This window comes from Amyelois transitella, chromosome 22, assembly GCF_032362555.1.
Source record: "Amyelois transitella isolate CPQ chromosome 22, ilAmyTran1.1, whole genome shotgun sequence".
Lineage (NCBI taxonomy): Eukaryota > Metazoa > Arthropoda > Insecta > Lepidoptera > Pyralidae > Amyelois > Amyelois transitella.
The window spans coordinates 4,598,334-4,618,798 of record NC_083525.1 but is presented as its reverse complement, the minus strand read 5'-3'; the positions used below and the strand labels follow the sequence as shown (position 1 = coordinate 4,618,798).

At 34.4% G+C, this 20,465-nt stretch overlaps 1 protein-coding gene across 1 annotated transcript; it reads left to right on the top strand.

Moving 5' to 3' along the window:
* Window positions 1-12,544: 12,544 nt before the first annotated feature.
* LOC132903215 (uncharacterized) lies at window positions 12,545-13,520 on the top strand. The gene has a single exon (XM_060950869.1). It carries the CDS (start codon window positions 12,545-12,547, stop codon window positions 13,259-13,261), a length of 717 nt encoding a protein of 238 aa, XP_060806852.1. The 3' UTR covers window positions 13,262-13,520.
* Window positions 13,521-20,465: the final 6,945 nt, after the last annotated feature.

Genomic DNA, 20,465 nt, shown 5'->3' with positions numbered 1-20,465 from the left:
CTTTCTACTTCGAGAAATATATTTTAATAAAGTGTAAAGAACGTAGGTATATAAGTATAAACAATAAAACCTAGCGTTTTGTAAGTTCTAAAATATTTATAATTTGAGTTAGAAAAGAGGGTTTTTAATTTCAAGACCCTTAGTTCTATGTAACAGCAAAGCCTGCGAAATATGAATACAGATTTTTATCCAATTCACTAATATTCGAATTAGGATTCTTTTCATTCTGTAGGTGCTATACCTATGCTGGCTATTTTTAAAACACACGCTCTCTTTTTGACGATTTACATATGAAACAGTACTTGATATATTATAACTCTACCTCAATTACTCGGAAACCTTTGGCGTACACACCGACCTAACTTCCAGTAGTCGAAGTAAGAGGAACAGGTACGAAGTTTCAGGATACGAGTACATACTCATATTATGCGAGTTAATAGTACTAAGTTTTGCCTAGTAGCAACTACTAATGTAAGTTTTGATTAGTAGCACTTTCGAGACACATCTGATAAACATATGCGTTTCTTAGTTCTAAATGTCATTTTTAATGCAAATTTTCTTTGTTGTAAGATGTCGTCACTGCCTTACCCTCTGGGAAAGAGGTGTGATTTTATGTACGTTTGTAATTTTCTTTAGTACACATTTAAATATTGCCATTAATTTGTAAATAGGTATTAATTCAACTAAAAAGTCATCTTGTTAAAATCATAGAATGTAGCAAGGAATTGTAAAATATGTTAAAACATCTGATGTTGAAACCGTGTAAAGATTAAGAGGAAGTTGTTAAAATTCTGATAACTAGATTTGACCTACAAGTGAATTTGTTTTTCTGCCAATTGTTTTGGTTGTGCTTGTTTCTGTGCTAATAGTATTGATCTATCGATATTCAGTTAAGGAGACGTTAAACTAAATTGTTCATGTATTTATCATTGTGGAACATTTCGCTTAATAATTGTCACATCGTTTGGTCTTACAATACTTACGTTATTGAGTTATCCAGTGAGTGACTGATAGACAGACAACATACGACAAGCGAAACTACTAGGCGTCAAAATCTGAAATTTAAATTGAAATGGGAACATGTTCCTTAGGATGTGTAGAAGATACTTGTAGTAGAGATGGATATCTCAAAATTTCCAAAGAAAATCCGCGAGTTTAAAAACATAAGTTTTAGTACCTGCCCGAGATCTAGTATGACATAGAGATAATGGTGTAATATTTTTAATTCCTCGAACCAAACATGACATTTACCTCAGTAGTTTGGAACAATAATAGCCTTTGGCGATCAAACTGAACTGGATTCTAATAGCTGAACTATTATATGGGTGGTCCCAAGATACGACTATTGAACTTAATCGGACGAGTTTCTCACACGAGTAGCGATTAATATGTAACTATTGATTAGTTGCAGTTCCAAGACTTTGGACTGATCAAGATTATGCACTTAATGGATCTATAAACAAGTTAACGTGAATAAGTAAAGAGTATTTGAAATCATGGGATTACAAAGGCCAGAAAAGAGTTGTTTCGCGTAAAAACTGGATTTACCCAATACAAAATCATGGATAAAAGGCGCATCTAGGCTACTTTACGAACATCAATTAAGATACTTTATTTTTTGGAGCCGATTAAAATAGGCACATGGCCGCGGTGGGATTTGAATCTGTACACATTTGGATCGGGCACCGTTTTCAAGTCAGATGCCACCACTACCAACGCTCCATAGTATTTTATCTCACTTTCTATTCACTCCTTAATTCAATAGATTTACCCTTTCTCTATAACAAGCCCTTATTTGTGGAACTTTTCTCAACGATTCCCAAAACCACGGTTAGGTTGATACCATAGTCATAGTAGTAGTTTAGATTTGTTTATAGCAAACTATAGGTATATAGCTATAATAACCTATATAACCTATATATAATAACCTATATATATATGTATAGCTATAATAACCTATTTATACAGCATTATAGCGGTGGCGCTTTACCTGTATATTACAATAAAAACGAAACGCGCTGCAGTAAAACGCATTTTAAAGCGATCTGCAGTTTCTTTTTGTACTATGAGATCAGCTTACCAAAAAAAAGCGCGCAAGGTATCACAGGTAGGACAATTAACAAGTCAAGCATGCGTATTTTAAAACGAGCTGGTTAACGCCGCGTCTCGCTGGCGCAGTGTGAAATCAGCCTTAGGGTCATGACCTGCAGCATTGAGGACGACGAAGTAAGAAATTGGCACCTGGACGGTGTAATTGTAAAACTTACTCCATTGGCTCACAAGTTTGCCGTGACAACTCTCACACGAAGCTTGGCATCGATTGTCGATTACTTGCTCTACAATATTGGTTCAAATTGTTTTGAATACATCTATAATTTTGTATGACCGCAGTTAATCATCAATTATATTCTTTTTTTAAATTCCAACGGGAACGGGTATTTTATCGTGCAAAACCTAGTATTAAATTAATAAATTTAAACAGACCTTCGTACTTTCGGAAAGCTACGAGTAATTCGCTCAGACCTATGACCAGGTGAATGAGATGAAACAACTTTAACTTCTTCGAGGTTAGCTCAATAATTAACACACATATCAGGGTTGACAGAGCCAATAGTCAATACTAGAAGACCACGTTAAACTGGATGCTTGGTTATAAATATGAATTTCAATTTCAATTCAAATTCAGGTGTAGAGAGGTTGCTAGCTCATCATCTGTAAATCTATAAAAAAAAATCTATCTATAATTAAAAATAACAATTATTGACGGAGTACATACGAGTTCTTTTTATTAAAATAGCCGTGTGATTCCTGGCACTCTCGAAAAGGACCACTCCATATCTTTCCCATAGATGTCGTAAAAGGTGATAAAGCCATACAGCTGAACGTGGGTTTTCAATTTTGTCAAGATTGCAGGCCCTTATATTATATGTTATATTAATATAATATGTATGTATGTATGTTAATTGGAAACGAATGAATATGAAAAAAAGGATAAAAGCCATCCCCAATATTCGAAAAGTGCGAATTTCCTAAGAAAAAAGTTCGCAGCAATCAAATATGTATGAAATAAAAGTAACTAGTTGATATTCAGCTGACATTCTACAGCGTCAGATAGTTGATGTGAAAATAAGTGGTATTTCTATAACAAAGGTCGTTTCGAATTTATTGGGTGCTTTACTGATAGAAAAAAAGATAATGGGCTTGACCGTAAAGTGTGACCTCTAACTTTCATAAGCCACGAGACGGGTTTATTGTTAGAAAAACTATTATATAGTATACGTATGTACGTATATGCTTAGGTAGAGCGTCAGTCGCCAAATAGGTAATGTGCCCGGTTAAATTTTGTGATACAATCAAAGGCCAGGTTCAAATCCCACCTCGACCATGTATGTACCAATAAATATTTTCAATAGGTCGGTACATAGATTGAATACTTACCGATGCTCTTACGTTGAGGGAAGCCATCATGAGGAACACGCACATTCAGACAATGGGTGCGTAACCATGATCCAATACGGGCTTAGGTTCCCCTGCAAAATGGTTGCTGTCAGACGGAAGTTGCTTCGTTTAAAATCCCGACTCACCCAATCTTTGGTCAAGGGCGTACCCCGGGCTCCTTCTCAGATATGTGACCGGTCACATCACTGTAGCCAGGAGGAAAAATAAATAATAGTGCTGTAACGCCAAAAATATCTAAATTAATACGTATCCTTTAGATTAGGATCACTCCATATCTTTCCCATGAATTTCGTTAAAGGCGACTGAGGGACAGGCTAATATAGATGAGCTAGCAACATGTCACTATTTGAAACTAAATTTCGTCATTTAGCTTTACAGCTGAACGTGGCCTTTTAGTCTTCTCATGGCTGTTGGCTCTATCCCGCATGGGATAAAGACGTGTGACCATGTATGTATGTAAAGTGAATTCCCGCTTAGGAACTTCTCATAGTTTATAATAGATACCTGCCTGTTTAAACTTGTAATAAACACCCAGAGTTCCCCAGGTGTAGGCTGTCACAAAGGGCGCGAAAGCTAGCCTGCTCACTAGTTAATTATTCACCCGTGTGTGAAATTGAGAAGTGATTGACAAACTACTCAATCAAAACTTCTAACAAATATGTTTACACCAAAACATATAACATTTACTAACGAGCAATATTACAAATGGCTATAGAACATTATTGTATCAAATGGTACAGTAACAAATTATTTTAACAATGATATTTAAACTGAAGAAGCTACAGAACGCACAGAGTAAAAAGATAATTGGCTAAGTAAACCTTTCTCACCAAGCTTACTATCATCCATAATATTTTTTAAAGAAAAGGTCCTCTTAAAAATTTCCTGTACTTTAGCAGTCATTCAGGAACTTTTACATTCTTAAATAAGTAACTACCTTATTTATGTTACCATTCGCGTGCCGTGATTTATCAAGCCAATTTTCGTAACTGTGTTTTCCTACTAAAAATACAAATAATTCAAGAAATAAGAAGAACCCAAAATCTTAAAACTGAAGAGTAGTTGACGATGATAAATTATAAAACGCAGTAATCTGCTATGTATATAACGTCACGCTATGAAAATATATATATTTTTAATTAAATTATTAATATATTTTTAAACCTTCATAAATCACTGAAAAAAATGCAAGATCATGTTCAATTGAGATTTTACTTCCGTAAAATATAAGTTAATACGTTGTAAAGAAATTTTACTTAGCCAATTGTCGGAAGAAAGGCCAGGCATGATTCTTGTAAATAGGGATTGTAGATAAACACGAATAGACCGCAGTTTTAAAAAGATATTATTATATCGTAACATTTATTAAAATATATAATAAATAAGTAACTGTTACACCCCTGTTATAATAGAATAGCCTTTGATTATGATTACTTAATTGATTAATAACCGAATAGTAACGCGTTCCGAATATTCATTGGCAAATTACGGTAATCTTCTTACCCCTACTCGAGATAATTTAGTCATTGTTTTATACCGTATTAAACTTTATTACATTTTTGGGCTTAAAATTGATTATTAAATTACACAACTTGCGTTCAAACTTTATAGTAGATAACGTTATAAAAATAAAAATGTAACCATCAAATTTTCCTTCGAAAGTCTTCAATTGTGCACGCACCTCACCCAATTAAATATCCCGAACCGAACTAATCCTCAGTGGTTTCTACTAGATCCTTTAATCCAGACGTAATAAAGAGGCCAGCGGAGCAAATAAAACCTTTGGGAGGTCAATACATGTTCTTGTGTCACGTGCGGTCACGATTGCCGGGAGAATTATCTACTCTATAGAAGAGCACGTTGGTAGCAGATACTACTAAGGGTTTTTAACGTTTCTACTGACCGCTTTAATTTATCAAGAACTCATAGAACTTTGATTTACCTTATTTAGAGTGACATCTACGTGATAAACTGTCACTTTTTCTCATCATAATTAGTGTGTGAATGATACCTTGAGTGTATGAGTTATACCTAGTGATGAAACTTATAGGTAACAAAATTGCAATGTCAAACAGCAGTTTAATTTGTTCTTCAAAACACAATGCAACTAAAAAAAAAAAAAAAGCGTGAAAAATACCTTATGCCTTCTCCTTTATTCTCACTATATGTATGGAAAGACGGACAAATATATACAAACACACTTTCACATATTAAAACATTAGTATGGATAATAATTACATATTCCATAAACACAAAAATGTATGAATCTATTTTGTACGCGAGCATAAAGGCGGCGTCGAAAAAAAATCGTATCAGATACGTACCTAACTGCTACAGCTTAAAAAAAATTTAATCTTAGTACCCACTGTGTCGGTCAAATAAATCCTTAATAAATTTTAGGATTTCAGCAATATTTACCCGTAAGAAGTAAAAAAATGCATTACATAAGTACGGTCCATTCCTATAAAGGAATGTTGGCTTGAATTTTAAAATAGAATCCGAAACATAACGTAGCCGTCTACGTTTCAATGCCATTGTGTTTGGAATAGTTAGAAATTCAATATCTAGGGAAGGGATGCATCGTCATGACGTATATGTTTTTGAAATGCTCCAAATGAAATAATCCGGATACTGTTGTGTTCATAACTGGCTGGATGAAAATATTTTTCTTTTTTGAGATATTCCTAATTATAATGATTTTCCAAAGATACTTTCACTCGTACCTATCCTCTGTATTCACGAATCATTTGATCGGACTGCGACTGACTAACGGTTAATACAGTTTTACGGGCAATTTCCTTTGATGTGTTGTATGGGTGTGAGAGACAGAGATGGCAAATAATGGCGATCGGGTTCATGCGTTCCAGTTTACGTGGGTATTAAATTGAAATATCCCACTTTCATCTGTATTGAATCTGTTAATGACAGTTTATTATGAAGTTTATTTAGTTTGAAAACAATAAAACCTGGCGTTTTGTTCACTCATTCCATTCTGCGTTTCAGTTTTATAGCCGTGATAGAACGTGTTGTTTATTTTCCTTGGCATGTCGGCCTCTTTGCTTCTCAATAATAAGGTCTGATTTTTAATACCTGATTATATTGCGTAATTTTCACGAATCTCGGCCTTACACGTTCACAATAAACGACTCAACTGATTATCTGTTAAAACTGAACCTTTTCCTTCCCTGTTATGTATGTATGAACCTTTTCATAGTTTTATCTAAAATACTAAGGTTGGAAAGCAGGTTGACTAAGCAGATATTCAAGGAGAGTGTGATGGGAAAGGTCAGAGTGGGAAGGCCTAGACGAACGTTTCTTGATTAAATTAAGGACGTCCTGGCAAAGGGTCAGGTCAAGAATACCCGAAACCGCCGAGCTTGCCTGAAGAGAGTTATACATACGTACATAAAATCACGCCTCTTTCCCGGAGGGGTAGGCAGAGTTATGAATGTGGATAAAGCGAAGGAAATATGCAGAGATCGTGGCAAGTGGAAAAATGTAGTCTCTGCCTATCCCTCCGGGAAAAAGGCGTGATCGGTTTGGATTTACTAAATACTTTGCAGATTTGAAGAGATTTTTACCGCCCATGAGCACAAGTCTCTTCTTAATTGTGTAAGAACTTTGTTTAGTGCTCCCAACATCCTGATATAATAAAACATCCTAAGTCACAGTTATAAACTCAATTCTGTTCATAGACCAATCAATACTTCTTCCGAATTTTCGAAGATTAAATATAAAAATGACATAGGAAACGCCCTCAATTTTGAGAGGGTTAATCTTGAATTCTCGTTTAAAGTAAGGGAGGCTATATTTTAGGAAAAATAATAGGTTACCAGACTTATTCAACTGCTTTATTAAATTGATGGGCCCAAAATTTTTTGTACCAACTCCGGCGTTCCCCGCTTATCTTTATTAATCATTTTGCTTCAATGCTCACGATGATGTCAGTCTTTCTAGACAAGCTTTTGAGTCTACACAAAAAGATTTCAATCAATAATACACATTTTTTTTTACTTTTATTTTAGATAGTTTTTGTTAAGGTCAACATTTTAAGATAAATAACCTCGTTAATACAAGTTAGAAATTTACAAATACTGTATGTTTTAACATAACATAATATTCGTTCCCAGTAGTAATTTTTAGAAAAAATGTTGCCTCCTAATAAAGGTCCTTTTTATTTCTGTGCCTATTGTTGTGGGTCCAGTATGTAGTTTTAAGTTTATTTATAAAAAACGAAAAAAAATTATGAAACTTTTAGGCGATGGGCTAACAACCTGATCCTATTTGAATCTCAATCCCATTATATTTGTTATACAGCTGAACGTTGCCTCTTAGTCTTTTCAAGACTATTGTATATGTCTACCCCACAAGGAATATAGACGTGATAATATGTATGTAGGTTCAAATATAAGTATATCTAGAATATCATCATCATTGTCTTTCTACATAATCACGTAAACGAGGAACAAGTCTTACCACAAAGCAAGAAGACCGAAAAAGACGGAGCGCGCTTTCTGTACTCTGTGCTCGTTATCAACGGATGCGCCGACACCGTGAAAAGATTTTTTTCTCCGCCACATTTATATAAGAGTATATCTTTCCCTTTTATATTTTAACTAGCGTAAATTTCGCCCAAATCCGCGCGTAGTTCTTGCTAATACTAATGTTAATAGGTATGGTTATGATCAGTTTAGCATAAATTGTGATAATCAAAATCTCATTCACATAATGACACAAGAAAATACATGAGGAACAATCAGTGGTCACATTTTATTCTCATCTCTTGATCTCAATCATTGACTCACCTTTTACGACATCCACAGGTAAAAGATTCTTTATTATGTGCCGCAAAAAAACAGCGTAAAATAATTAAAAACCAAAACATTTTTCTCTCTCTCTTTGATCCTATTTCTGTAGAGTCCGCTACGTATACAAAGACATAGACAAAATAGCAAATCTGTCTTCAAATATTAATACATAACTTTCATGGACTTTAGCATAAGAGAAAAAAAGTTTAAGAAACATTACATATTTCTTCCCCGAATCTGGCCTAATGAAGGCTAAGCCGGCTATTGTATGGAATGATACCCTCTTTTCAACATGAAAGGAGTTTTATGTTTCGCATTATTCTCCTTTATCAAAAGATCCAAATTAATTTCGGGTTTATAAGTCGTCAATTTCTAATGAGCAATTACTAAACTCTGTTAACATCCATTTGAACAGAAATCAAAAGGTTGGTCGAATATTACAAAGCCCAGTTATTTGAGTCCGAATTCATTTACAAATAATTTTTGAATATCTTTTGTCTTTGATTATGTTTTTATATCTAAAAACGATTACTCATAATTAGTTGGCGAAAGTTAAACAAGTCTTAGGATTCATTTAAACCGCTTTACTTATATAAATTTATTAAGAAAAAAACATTATCCTTTAATTAATATAGGTAGGTACCTACCTTACATTAACAAAGATACCTAGTAAGTATAAAAAGACACACGTTACGTTTTTCATGAGAAGTTTCTGTCTGATGTAGATTATTCCTATATTCTATAGACATCTGCAATTCTTAACAAGGAATTATTACGTCAATAATTAAACACAAACAATACTGACTTTTAGATTAACTAAAACAACTATCACAGGCTTATCCCTCACGCCACGAGACATAAAACTTCCGGGGCAGTAAAACTACGTAACGAAATAAAGGCGTCACCCACTTACGTTTATTGTAGTCGCGTAAAAGCGTGAAGAACATCCTTATTACACGTCATTTACCTCATACAGGGGAGTAAAGGCTTGAATTCACTGAAAGCATTATCTCGTAATGTTATAGCTAGTGTACTCGTACATAAAGAGCACAAATTTCGCGAGGAAATTCAGGCGACTGCATGTATAACGATGACCCATGATTGATGATTACGTTGCCGTTCAAAGGTTGCCGTAAAAATCTGACTTAAACAATTTGGGATCGTGGTCAGTCCCGTATTATTTTTTATGTCAATCCATACTATCATATATACATATTAGTATATATTACAAAGTTTGTTTATTTGTCTATCTTCTTATTTATTGGATTAATCACACAATTAAACATACTTATAAAAATCTGTTTCATTCACTCATGACTGACATGACGTCACGTGGAGCGCGACATAAAATAATTAATTTGAATGAAAAACTGAAAAATTACTGAAATATTTACATAAGCTTTTTCTTAAAAAAACAGAAAGTAGCAAAATTAAGGTTTACTTAGCCTATTGCGATTCAAATTTCACCTTAAATTTTAACGGAAAAATTGGAATTCTCCCTGCCAGCTTTTGTTTACAATTTAGAATAGCACTTTGGATTGTTGGTAATGAACCGAATGGGCCGCTTGCGCCTGAGGGGAGTATTTCCCTGTTTTGCTTCAATTAACAAACATTGTGACGAACAAGAAAAATATAGCGATCCTTGTTGGACGTGTTCCAGTTTATTTTTAGATTATGTTGTTGTATTTTTATGCGGTTATTACATTCACATTCCAATTTACCTTAATTCAAATTGTGTATGAAGAAACAAATATCTGAGTAACATGCCATGCCTGGGTTATACCGTCGTTAACCCGTGGTCCCGCTAACTTGTCCCACCAGATTTTCTTAAAATATCAGTATGGCACTGGCGTTTTAAACTTTAACTGAATTTACTAGTAAAATTGTAGATGTACAACACCCTTCGTTGCAAAATGTGTAGATTAAATATATATTTCTTAAAAAAATCGTCTTTGTCTCTAATAGAGTAGACAGACAGATGTAATTGAGATTCAGAAACTATTATCCTGTATACTTAATTTAGTTTTTGGTTGTAACCATTCGGATTAGATTTTGTAGTTATTAGTTATTATTTATAGTTCCGAATACTCCTGCTCTGTCCCTTCTCTAATGTCACATAAGGTTAAAGCAAATAACTCTGTTTTATTTTCTAGTCATTCAAGGAAAGGAAATATTTTTTATCAAAATGATACATTTTAGTGATATGGTATCCATATCCATATCAAAGCAGACTTCTGAAAACTGCGAATCTGTAACACAAAACACAATAAATATCTACAGAAACGTGCCTTCTAGACATTTGCGAATTCTTTAAAAGGTATTAACACAATTCCTGCCTAAAATACTAAGAAGACTCAGACTATTATCATAATTTTATAGCTATCACTCGTTTTATATTTTTGGACTGACTGTTGGCTCTGTCTACCCCACAAGTGATATAGACGTGACCATATGTATTTATGTACCAATTTACCAAAAAATTAAAAAACTTCTTAATGCTTTTCAGGAGTAAAATAGACTTCTATTTTTTGCGAATTCTAATAGTTACAAAGGTATCGCCAAACGAATTCTAATAGTTACAAAGGTATCGCCTAGACTGTGACCCCGTTGCTTGTGTGTTATACAATTTCATTCATTTTTTTTCCTTTTTTTCTGTTATCCCGTTTATATAAACTTGTTTGTTATAAAATTTTATTCACTCTTTTACTTTATTTTTTCTGTAATCCCGTTAGTTTATGTCCACGCTAAGCCTTCTGCTCATTGTCTCGGCTCTATCGCTTGGTGCACAAAGGCAGACTTTGCCTTCATTTTTCAAAGTGACTTTGATTCAATCTATTTACCGCAGATGAACAATGCATTGGACTATCTTTTGCCGTACTATCGCGCGACGTAGTGTTGCCGCATTGTAAAATAAAGCTTATTTCTCTTTATTTTCTATGATGAGGGTGACAATACTTGGAAAGAATTGTCAGTCAAATTTTCTAGCTTAATTTATTAAAATTACTCTTTAAGTCCTTTCTTATTTAATGGTTTCTATAATATAATGACTGGCACATCACAAGATCTGTTTTGGAGTGCAAGGCAGAGATTGCATCTACGTAGTATAAAACTTGTCTATAAACTGAACAATTAATTTGCACTCATTTTCTCACAAATAGGGAATTACTGAACACGACGGACCTAAGCTTCGGGTCTAAGTTAACATAATTCTTGTTCTGGAATCAGCCTATTTACCACTCGTACTTACGTAAAATGGACCAAGTAACTTGATATTTGCCCTTTGCTTCTAATTGCGCGTGAAATCGACCTACTTTTGAATTACGAGAGTCACCAATCTCTATTGTGACATCACAAAGTTTTGTGTAATATCTGAAGAATTGTGGTAAATACATTTATTAATCTTTTGTATCTGAAGATACGCTTAAAACTTAGTTTAAGAAAAGCCATTGTTTTTCAATTGCTTTTATATTTTTCCACGTTCACGCGAGCGTTCATTGTACAGTCGATAAAGGATAAAAGCATATATATAATTAGTGCTTAATAGTACTAATTGGGTGTATTCCCAGAGAATGCAAAATCGTTATTACTGACTATTAAACTTGATAGTCGCGTTAATGGACAAAGTTCAGACGATCCAAACAACCATACTTATATCGCTTTGTGTGCTTAATTATGCAGTTTGTGTTATGTATTATGTTTACACAAAGCACGTCTTTCGACAAATGTTAAAAATCATCAACACAAATTTTTTGGTTTTTGTATCACAGGCAAAATCCTTAAACCATGTGTCGTAAATGGTAATAATATTATAGGTTGGCCGTGCAAATAAAAAAGGTTTTTAATCTTTAGTAAAAGCTAAGCAAGAATAAAGGACATGAAATAGTTACATATAGCGTACAGAATTTTTAAATATCGCTGTCAAGATGGAAAATAATATATGTGTTTTTGATTTGTAAAGACGTTTTCCATGAATTGCAGTCTCCCCGCGGCACCGTTAGTGAACACACGCTTGTCAGTTAAATAATTTGTTGCGCTCTCGGTCTACATATTCATACTCAATCATCGCAATGTTTACGTGTGCAAGTTGCAACAATAAACACACGGACGGCCCCGTGTGCAGTGTTTGCAATAGGGTATATGATTTCGCGTGTGCCGGCATTACCGAAAATGGGTATAGAAGACTAGGGGATCGTAAAAATACTTGGCGCTGTCCCTCTTGCAAAGCTGGGTCTCTTTCACCGGCACCTGTATCCCCTGCTCCGTCTCAATTGGATAAGATGCAGGAACAGTTAAACCGGATTGTTTTTGATCTCGGGTCATTGAAGACATTAGTGGAGGACGTTAAAACCATCAAGTCGGAGATGACAGAACTAAAAAATTCTATTGAATGGGCTCATAAATCTATTGGTGACTTCACCGCAGCTTTTTCGGCCATAGAGATCCGTGTCTCAGGTGTTGAGAAGATGGTTAATGAGATCTCGACTTTACAGACTGATATCAATAGGCTTAAACAGGAGTTAGAGGAGAGGGACCAGTTGGCAAGGGCCAATAACGTGGAAATTCGTGGCATCCCTTTGAAGAAAAATGAAAACTTATTTGATATAGCACAGAAGGTTGGTGAGTTGAGCAATTTCCACTTTAAGAAGGAGGACATAAGCTATATTGCTCGGATTCCCACACGTGTCCCCAATGCTGAAAAGCCAATTATCATCGCCTTTAATAATAGGTATATAAAGGAAGATCTGGTGGCATCAGCGCGGAAGAGTGATAGGCTCAAAATCAACAACTTGGGCTTTTCTACTATGGGACAGTTCTACGTGAATGATCACCTCACCCAGAAAAACAAAATCCTATTAAGCAGAGCGAGGGCAATGGCCCGGGAGAAGGATTTCCGCTATATTTGGGTGAAACATTCAAAAATCATGGCCCGGAAGTCAGACACGTCGCCTATATTTTTTATAAGAAGCGAAGGGGACCTTTCAAAAATAGTTTAACTTACTTTAATAATTCATTACTTTTACCACTATATTACATTTATACCATTTTATGCCTTAAGAAAGGAAAGAGACCTATTGTTATTAGTTTGAGTTATTTATGTGTGCAAGTTTTTTCACTATTTAATTTACTTTTTTATGTAATACGTCATATATATTATGTTGTGTTATATTTAAATTACGTTGTTAAAGTTCTACCTAATTTGAGAGTCATTGGCACATTCCGAACCTTTTGTTTACTTTATCGCTTTGAATCATACGTCGGTAGTCGCGGCGTAGCCAGCTTGTCGCCACGCCTTTGTATACTTTATATGCATTCTCGAGATACGCAGTTCTCCCGCATTAGCAACCGCTTAAGCGATGATTTAAAGGCGAGTCTCGCACGCACTTTACTCAACTTAAATTTTTATTTGCCTATCTCTCGCGCTATTCGAAAGTTAACATTATTTTATGTTACCCTGCATTCTTATTTTTTACTTGCTACTAAACCTTGCCGTAGTTACAACAATAACATTATTAGCTTTGTTTATTTCATACACATATTTCCACTTACATTTTTTATTGCTTTTTTATTGAACGTAGTCGCCAGATGCTATTACCCTTTGGAAAAGTATTCTTTAAATATTGTGCAGGATGAATTGGTATTAATTTTTGTATTGCATTGTGGCTTGGAATTGTTTGGCATTTTTTATCCTAATATTTTACAATATTGGACTGTTAATATTAATATTAGTATAAAGGTTCACAGTAGTCTTATTAGTGTGTGGGATATAATATGGATTCACGGAATATAGTAGCATCTTATCAAAATACTCGAGGGCTACGTACTAAAACGCATATATTTAAACGCAACCTTCTTTTATCAAATTATGATATTATCTCGTTGACTGAGACATGGCTACTTGATGGCTTGAGCGATAGTGAGCTATTCGACGACCGTTATGTAGTATTCAGGCGGGATAGAAATTATGTATTGACAAATGAGCTTTATGGAGGAGGTGTCCTGCTAGCAGTACATCGGGGTCTATCAGCTGTCGAGCGGCCGGAATGGCGTTCGTCGGCTGAGGATTTATGGATAACGATAACACTCAACAATAAAGACAATAACATTTTTAACAAAAATGATGTTAAACTACACGTTTGCACAATATACTTGTGTAAAGAAAACTTGGGAAATTCTTTCAACATACAACTTGCAAATTTTTCTGAAAAATTGTCGTATATTTTTAGTTTGTGTCCGAATGACTTATTTTTGATAATGGGGGATTTCAATTTGAGTAATATCGAATGGCAGGGTGACATTAAATTTTATCAACCTAGCGGAATACATGGTGATTCACAATTGTTATTTTTTGATACGTTAACTGAATGTAATCTCAATCAATTTAATTCTCACAGGAATGCTACACATAATCGAATTTTGGACTACATATTATCTAATCATGACCTACATGTATCACACTCTCAACATTCGTTAGTACCTGAAGACCCGCACCACAAGTCCTTGGAAGTTACTTTAAATTCCATTCGTGTTAAGGGTCTTAAGTCTAATACTAGGCAGAAATATCTATATCATAAAGCTAACTTCGCAGCTATTAGTTCTTCTTTAAATGACATTGACTGGGACGCCTCTTTATATAATAATACTTTAGATGAAGCTACCAATACATTTTATAATCATTTATACAGTCTTAGAGATAAATATATCCCCCAGAAAACGTTTACTCCAGGCCAATATCCGCCATGGTACTCTTCACCCTTAAAGAAGCTGTTACAGGAAAAATTTAATTTTTTTAAAAAGTTCAAGACATATGGTAATGTCTCTGATCGTGAAACGTTTAATCTTCTACGCAAAAGGGCCAAATTAATGGAACAAGAATGTTATAATAAATTTATCGCTCAATCAGAAAATAATATTATTAATCAGCCTAAATTATTCTGGTCATTTGTTAAATCAAATAGGTCTGGTCTTCATTCCTTACCTTCTTCTTTGCAGTATGAAAGTCAATCAGTTCATAATGGAAAAGATATTTGTAACTTATTTGCTACTTACTTTCAGTCCAATTTCCTTGATAAAACCGGACCGAATGCTCATGCTATGCATACTGCCTCGGATGAGCCAAGTTCCTCGACTATTAGCGACGTTAAAATAAACTATGATCTTGTTCTGAAACTTTTAAAAGATCTCGATAAATTTAAGGGTGCTGGACCTGACGGGATTGACGCAAGGCTTATAATTGGATGTGCGGATGGTCTAGTTTGCCCGTTGTGCATTCTCTTCCAGCGATCAATTAATGAAGGTGTTGTCCCGGAAATTTGGAAAAGTGCATTTATCACACCTGTGCACAAGAGTGGTAATAAAAATGATATAAAGAATTATAGACCGATATCCAAATTATGCATATTTGTTAAAGTTCTTGAAAAATTGGTTCATGCGGATGTTTATCATGCACTTTCCAACACATTCGTGGAAGAGCAACATGGTTTTTTAAAGAAGCGATCAACTACTACTAATCTTTTGACTTTTACTGACTTTGTTACACACAATATGGACGCCGGAGGTCAAGTAGATGCTGTATTTACTGACTATAGTAAGGCATTTGACCGCATTGACCATGACATTCTATTACAAAAACTTTACCTTGCAGGAATTCATGGCAATCTTTATCGTTGGTTCGTATCCTACATAGAAAATCGGTCACAGGCCGTTGCGATTAATGGTTTTTCCTCGGAATGGCGACATGTACCATCAGGTGTACCCCAGGGTTCTCTTTTGGGACCTTTACTCTTTAACATTTTTATTAATGATGTTGGCTCATGTTTTGTTCACTCAAAATTTTTATTGTACGCAGACGATATGAAGATATTTAAAAGTATTAATGATGTTTCGGATTGTCAACTGCTTCAAGAGGACCTTAACAGATTTGATAAGTACTGTCGCATTAATAAACTTGATCTTAATGTTGATAAGTGCTTAACCATATCGTTCACGAGAAAATTTAATCCAGTTTTAAATGTTTATACTTTAAAAAATCAAAATTTGAATCAAGTAAAGGAGGTTAAAGACCTAGGAGTCATGCATGATTCTGAAATGTCTTACGAGAGACATATTAATTATATTGTTAAAAAGGCTCTTAAATTTCTAGGTTTTGTTAAAAGATCTTGTTCACAGTTTAATAACATAAAAATTTATAAAATTCTTTACTGTGCGTTTGTGCGTAGCTCGTTAGAGTATTGTTCTCAGATCTGGAACCCTCTATATAACGTTTATATAGACAGACTTGAATCAGTCCAGTGTAAATTCTTGAAGTTCTTACAGTTTAAAGCAAAATGTTATGATCCAACCTATGATGCAATATGTAAAAGACATCATATCTTACCTCTTCAAATAAGAAGAAAAATTGCAGATGTATCATTTCTTGTAAAAATAGCTCAGAGTTCTGTAGATACTCCAAATTTACTTAGTAAAATCAATTTAAAAGTACCTAGTCGTACAGTGCGAATTCCATCGTTTCTTAGCGTACCTTTCAGTTCTAGTAACTATAGACAAAATAGCTACTTTATAAGATCAGCAAAAGAGCTGAATAAACTAGCTGTAGGCTCCGAGCTGGATCTGTTCAACTCCAGCCCGAGACAGTTTGTAAATGGGATGTCCAAGGCTTGGTTTAGTCCAGTGGCTTAATGACTCTCAAATGGTTGAAATCTATTTGTCGAATCTATTTTTTTTTTTTTTCTGGTTCCTTTTGTTCTAGTAATTACGTATGTAGTATGGTTTTGCTGACAGGCTGTTTAGATTTTTACATGTGAAAATATGTAAATGGTCAATAGTCTCTCATATAGTTATTAAATCATTATTTAAGACTGTATATTTTCTGAATAAAATAAAATAAAAATAAAAATAAAATAAAATGAAATTAATGATTATAATTTTGCTATAACTCTTAATTTGGCTCAGATTGAGTCAAAATGTTTTACTACCAATCCATTCTAATTTTATTTTCAACCATAATTCCAGATCTTGAATCAGCAACTATAAAAAATTTGGTCGTCTAGAAATTGTGCCCGTCACCAACCCTTCGGTCCTACGAATTACTTAATGCTTTAAAAGGGTTTCGCCCTCCCCCAGCCTCCGGCAAACCTTCTCTTAACGAAATTATTCAATTAGATACTTGGGCCTGCCCTATTTAAGATTAAGTTGCTCCTTTTTTCATTTGCATTATCGCCAGGGCAAAATTGATAAGGAACAGTGTTGGTTGATTGCGTTTTTAGTCGCCAGTTAATTTTTCTGGCCCGCTGGTCTCTCCTAGTTTGATTAAGTCCGTTTCATTCTGGACTCAGCAATTATTGCCACATTGCTGAGCAGGCATTCGAGGAGTTTACTGTTTTGGGTTCTTGTTTGAAATTTCTCCGACCTATTTTTTAGGGTTTCAGTTCGGCATTTGGAATTAAATTTTTATAAACAAGACTGAAGAAATAATTGAGAAGACTTGTAATTGAGGAAAAAACAATAGATAAAGTATCAAATTACAAAAACATTGGTTGTTAATCGTAGCCTAGAAGATAGGTATGGCGATCACAGCAAAGGACTAGGATGAAACATAGCCTAGTCCAAATTACATTTTTTCCTTTCTGGACGGAACTCAGGATACGCCTATATTGGCTAGGTAACTCAAACTTTCATACCAAAGCGACTTCTGTCTTACCTCCGTAACCTTTGCAGGGGAACCTTACCCATTTTGGATCGTGGTTCCACATCCAATTCACTGGATACGCAGATATCATCACGATATCTTCCCCTTTTACCATCAAGACATTTAGTTAGGAGGATATTTATCCATTGAATTAGGTCGGGCAGTAAAGTCACGAAATCGATTGGCAGGCGTGTTCGACAGTGTGATGTTAATTATTGATTAGCTCTTGCCCGGGGCTTGCCTCCCATAGGAATTTCGGGAAATACATTCTGGCTATAGCTATCTTTGTTTTCATATAAATTATTGAGCAGTCAAATGAAAGGTTAATAGACTGTAACAACTCTATGCTTTAAAAGGAAAAGGGAAAGAAGACAGACTACTTTATCTGTCAAATAACTGACAATACATTGCCGAAAATAAATGCTTTATTACACCGATTACCACATGTAAAAGCCGTGTTAAAAAAGAAACATCAATTTGACATACAACTACTGACGAGAAACGTAACATACCTACATAAATCACCCCTATTTCGCGAAGGGAGACTAAAGAAGTACACACGATCCCTGCGTACATCTTTCGCTTCATCCTTATTCTTTAATCCCTTAAGCTCCAATCGTCAGTTTAGGGTACTCTAGTCCTCACTTTTTACCAAGACGTCCCCGAAAGTATAAGTATATATAATATAATAAACGCATAAGTGACATAAAACGTCATATACTGACACAGAATAGCATGAATCATTAATGATATAGCATCATTGACGATTCTGACACATGTCAAGCACTGAATTAACAAGGGCATCGCCTTTCGCCCACCAATAACACAAAGGCCAGAATTGAACGTGGAAAAATCCATTATTTTTACGTTCCATTTTGAATACGGTTTTCGGATATTAATTTGAGTAAATGGGTTTTTGGAGACGCTGAAGGATCTTAAGTTACAATAATCGGGAGCCATTGTGAGATATGAATGGAAATGTGCGCAAAAATTAATTCGGAACAATATTTAAACGATATTCAAATTTGATTTCACGAAAATGAGTTTACAGATGATTGAATTTACTTAAAAATAACAAATTTTTCTTGTTACTTTTTGTACAACGTAAATTAATATTACACCATATAAAAGAGAGGAAATAATGAGAAATGAGCAGTTTTATACCAGGAATAAAAAATTACCACTGCTAAAAGGTTTGACTGTCAATTTGATAATATACAGTCATCAGAGACAACTTATTAACTATAAGGTTATTGTTTCTTTTTAAATTCCTCCCTTTCTAAAACAAATGAACATAAATGACGAATTTCAACTTCCTAAACTTAGTAGTTTTGTTCGGCTGTACGTTGGCTATCAGTTGATTAATCATTATGAATTGAATTAGCGCAATAATAAAAGATATTAATATTTCTATAAAACTCAGGCAGTAGTGATATCGCTATTTTATTTTTGCATCAGGGAATGACTCCTTAGGAAAGAGCTGAGGCGTAAATTGAAGGAAAGCACTCAAACTAATAGATCTGTGCTCTATCCAATTGTGTCATCCGGGAAAAGAATTTTATGTTACTTGGGGAACGTTTTCTAGAATAAAATATTCTGCCTGCTGTGGTTTGTAAGGAAAAATCTTTCTCTCATCATAGCGATTATACAATGGCTAAAGGTTTATAAACTTGGGATTCTTCTTAACGACACACATAATCGCGACTATACCCCTTGCAGGGTAGACAAATCCAACAAATAAGCAAAATTAATAGACCACGTTCAACAGTTTGACTCAATTGAATTATAACTCCATCATTAAACCCTTCTGTCTTTTAGAGATAATTTGATTTGTCTTTGATACATACAACTTTTTATAAAAAAAATAAAGGTATGCAAGAATTCATGCAAAATACAATAATATAAATCGTACGAACCCTCGCACTGTGATCCAAGCAACTTTTATTAAACAAAAAATAAACACGAGCAAGGATATTTGCCGAAATAAAAATCTGTCGCATCGTTGTATTCCTTGTCCAATACAAATACGAGAAAAACTTTAACACTGCCGATTTACATAAAGTTGAAAATCCGAGCTTTTCCGGACATTTTAGCCTAACTTCGCTGTGCTTACAATCGCTACTGTGAACTTTAAAGAAAATGCTGGCTTGCGGAGTATTCGTAAATCTAATAAAATATGTTTCGCTTGATGGAAACGGAATTCGCTTGGAAATTTTATGTTACCTACTCTACCAGTGCTTCACCATAAAATATCTTTCACGAAAAGAGCATATTTTATTTTTGTTACGTCAAGAACAATAAACCAATCTTAAGTTATATTATTTTTGGAAAGCAAAAATTCTCATTATAACGTAATAAGTTCCAACTGGAATTATGATGTAGATCCTTACCGGAAGACATCGGCAGTTTTTATAATTTTGCCAAAATTCTGTCGACTGTCAGAAGATACGCATGAAGTACCTCTTCACAAACTTTTCTGTTCAAGTATAATATTAATTGAGATTCAATTTATG

Bases quoted from the DNA above. Each gene is read 5' to 3' on its own strand.
- LOC132903215 (XM_060950869.1), top strand. From the start codon at position 12,545: ATGCAGGAACAGTTAAACCGGATTGTTTTTGATCTCGGGTCATTGAAG.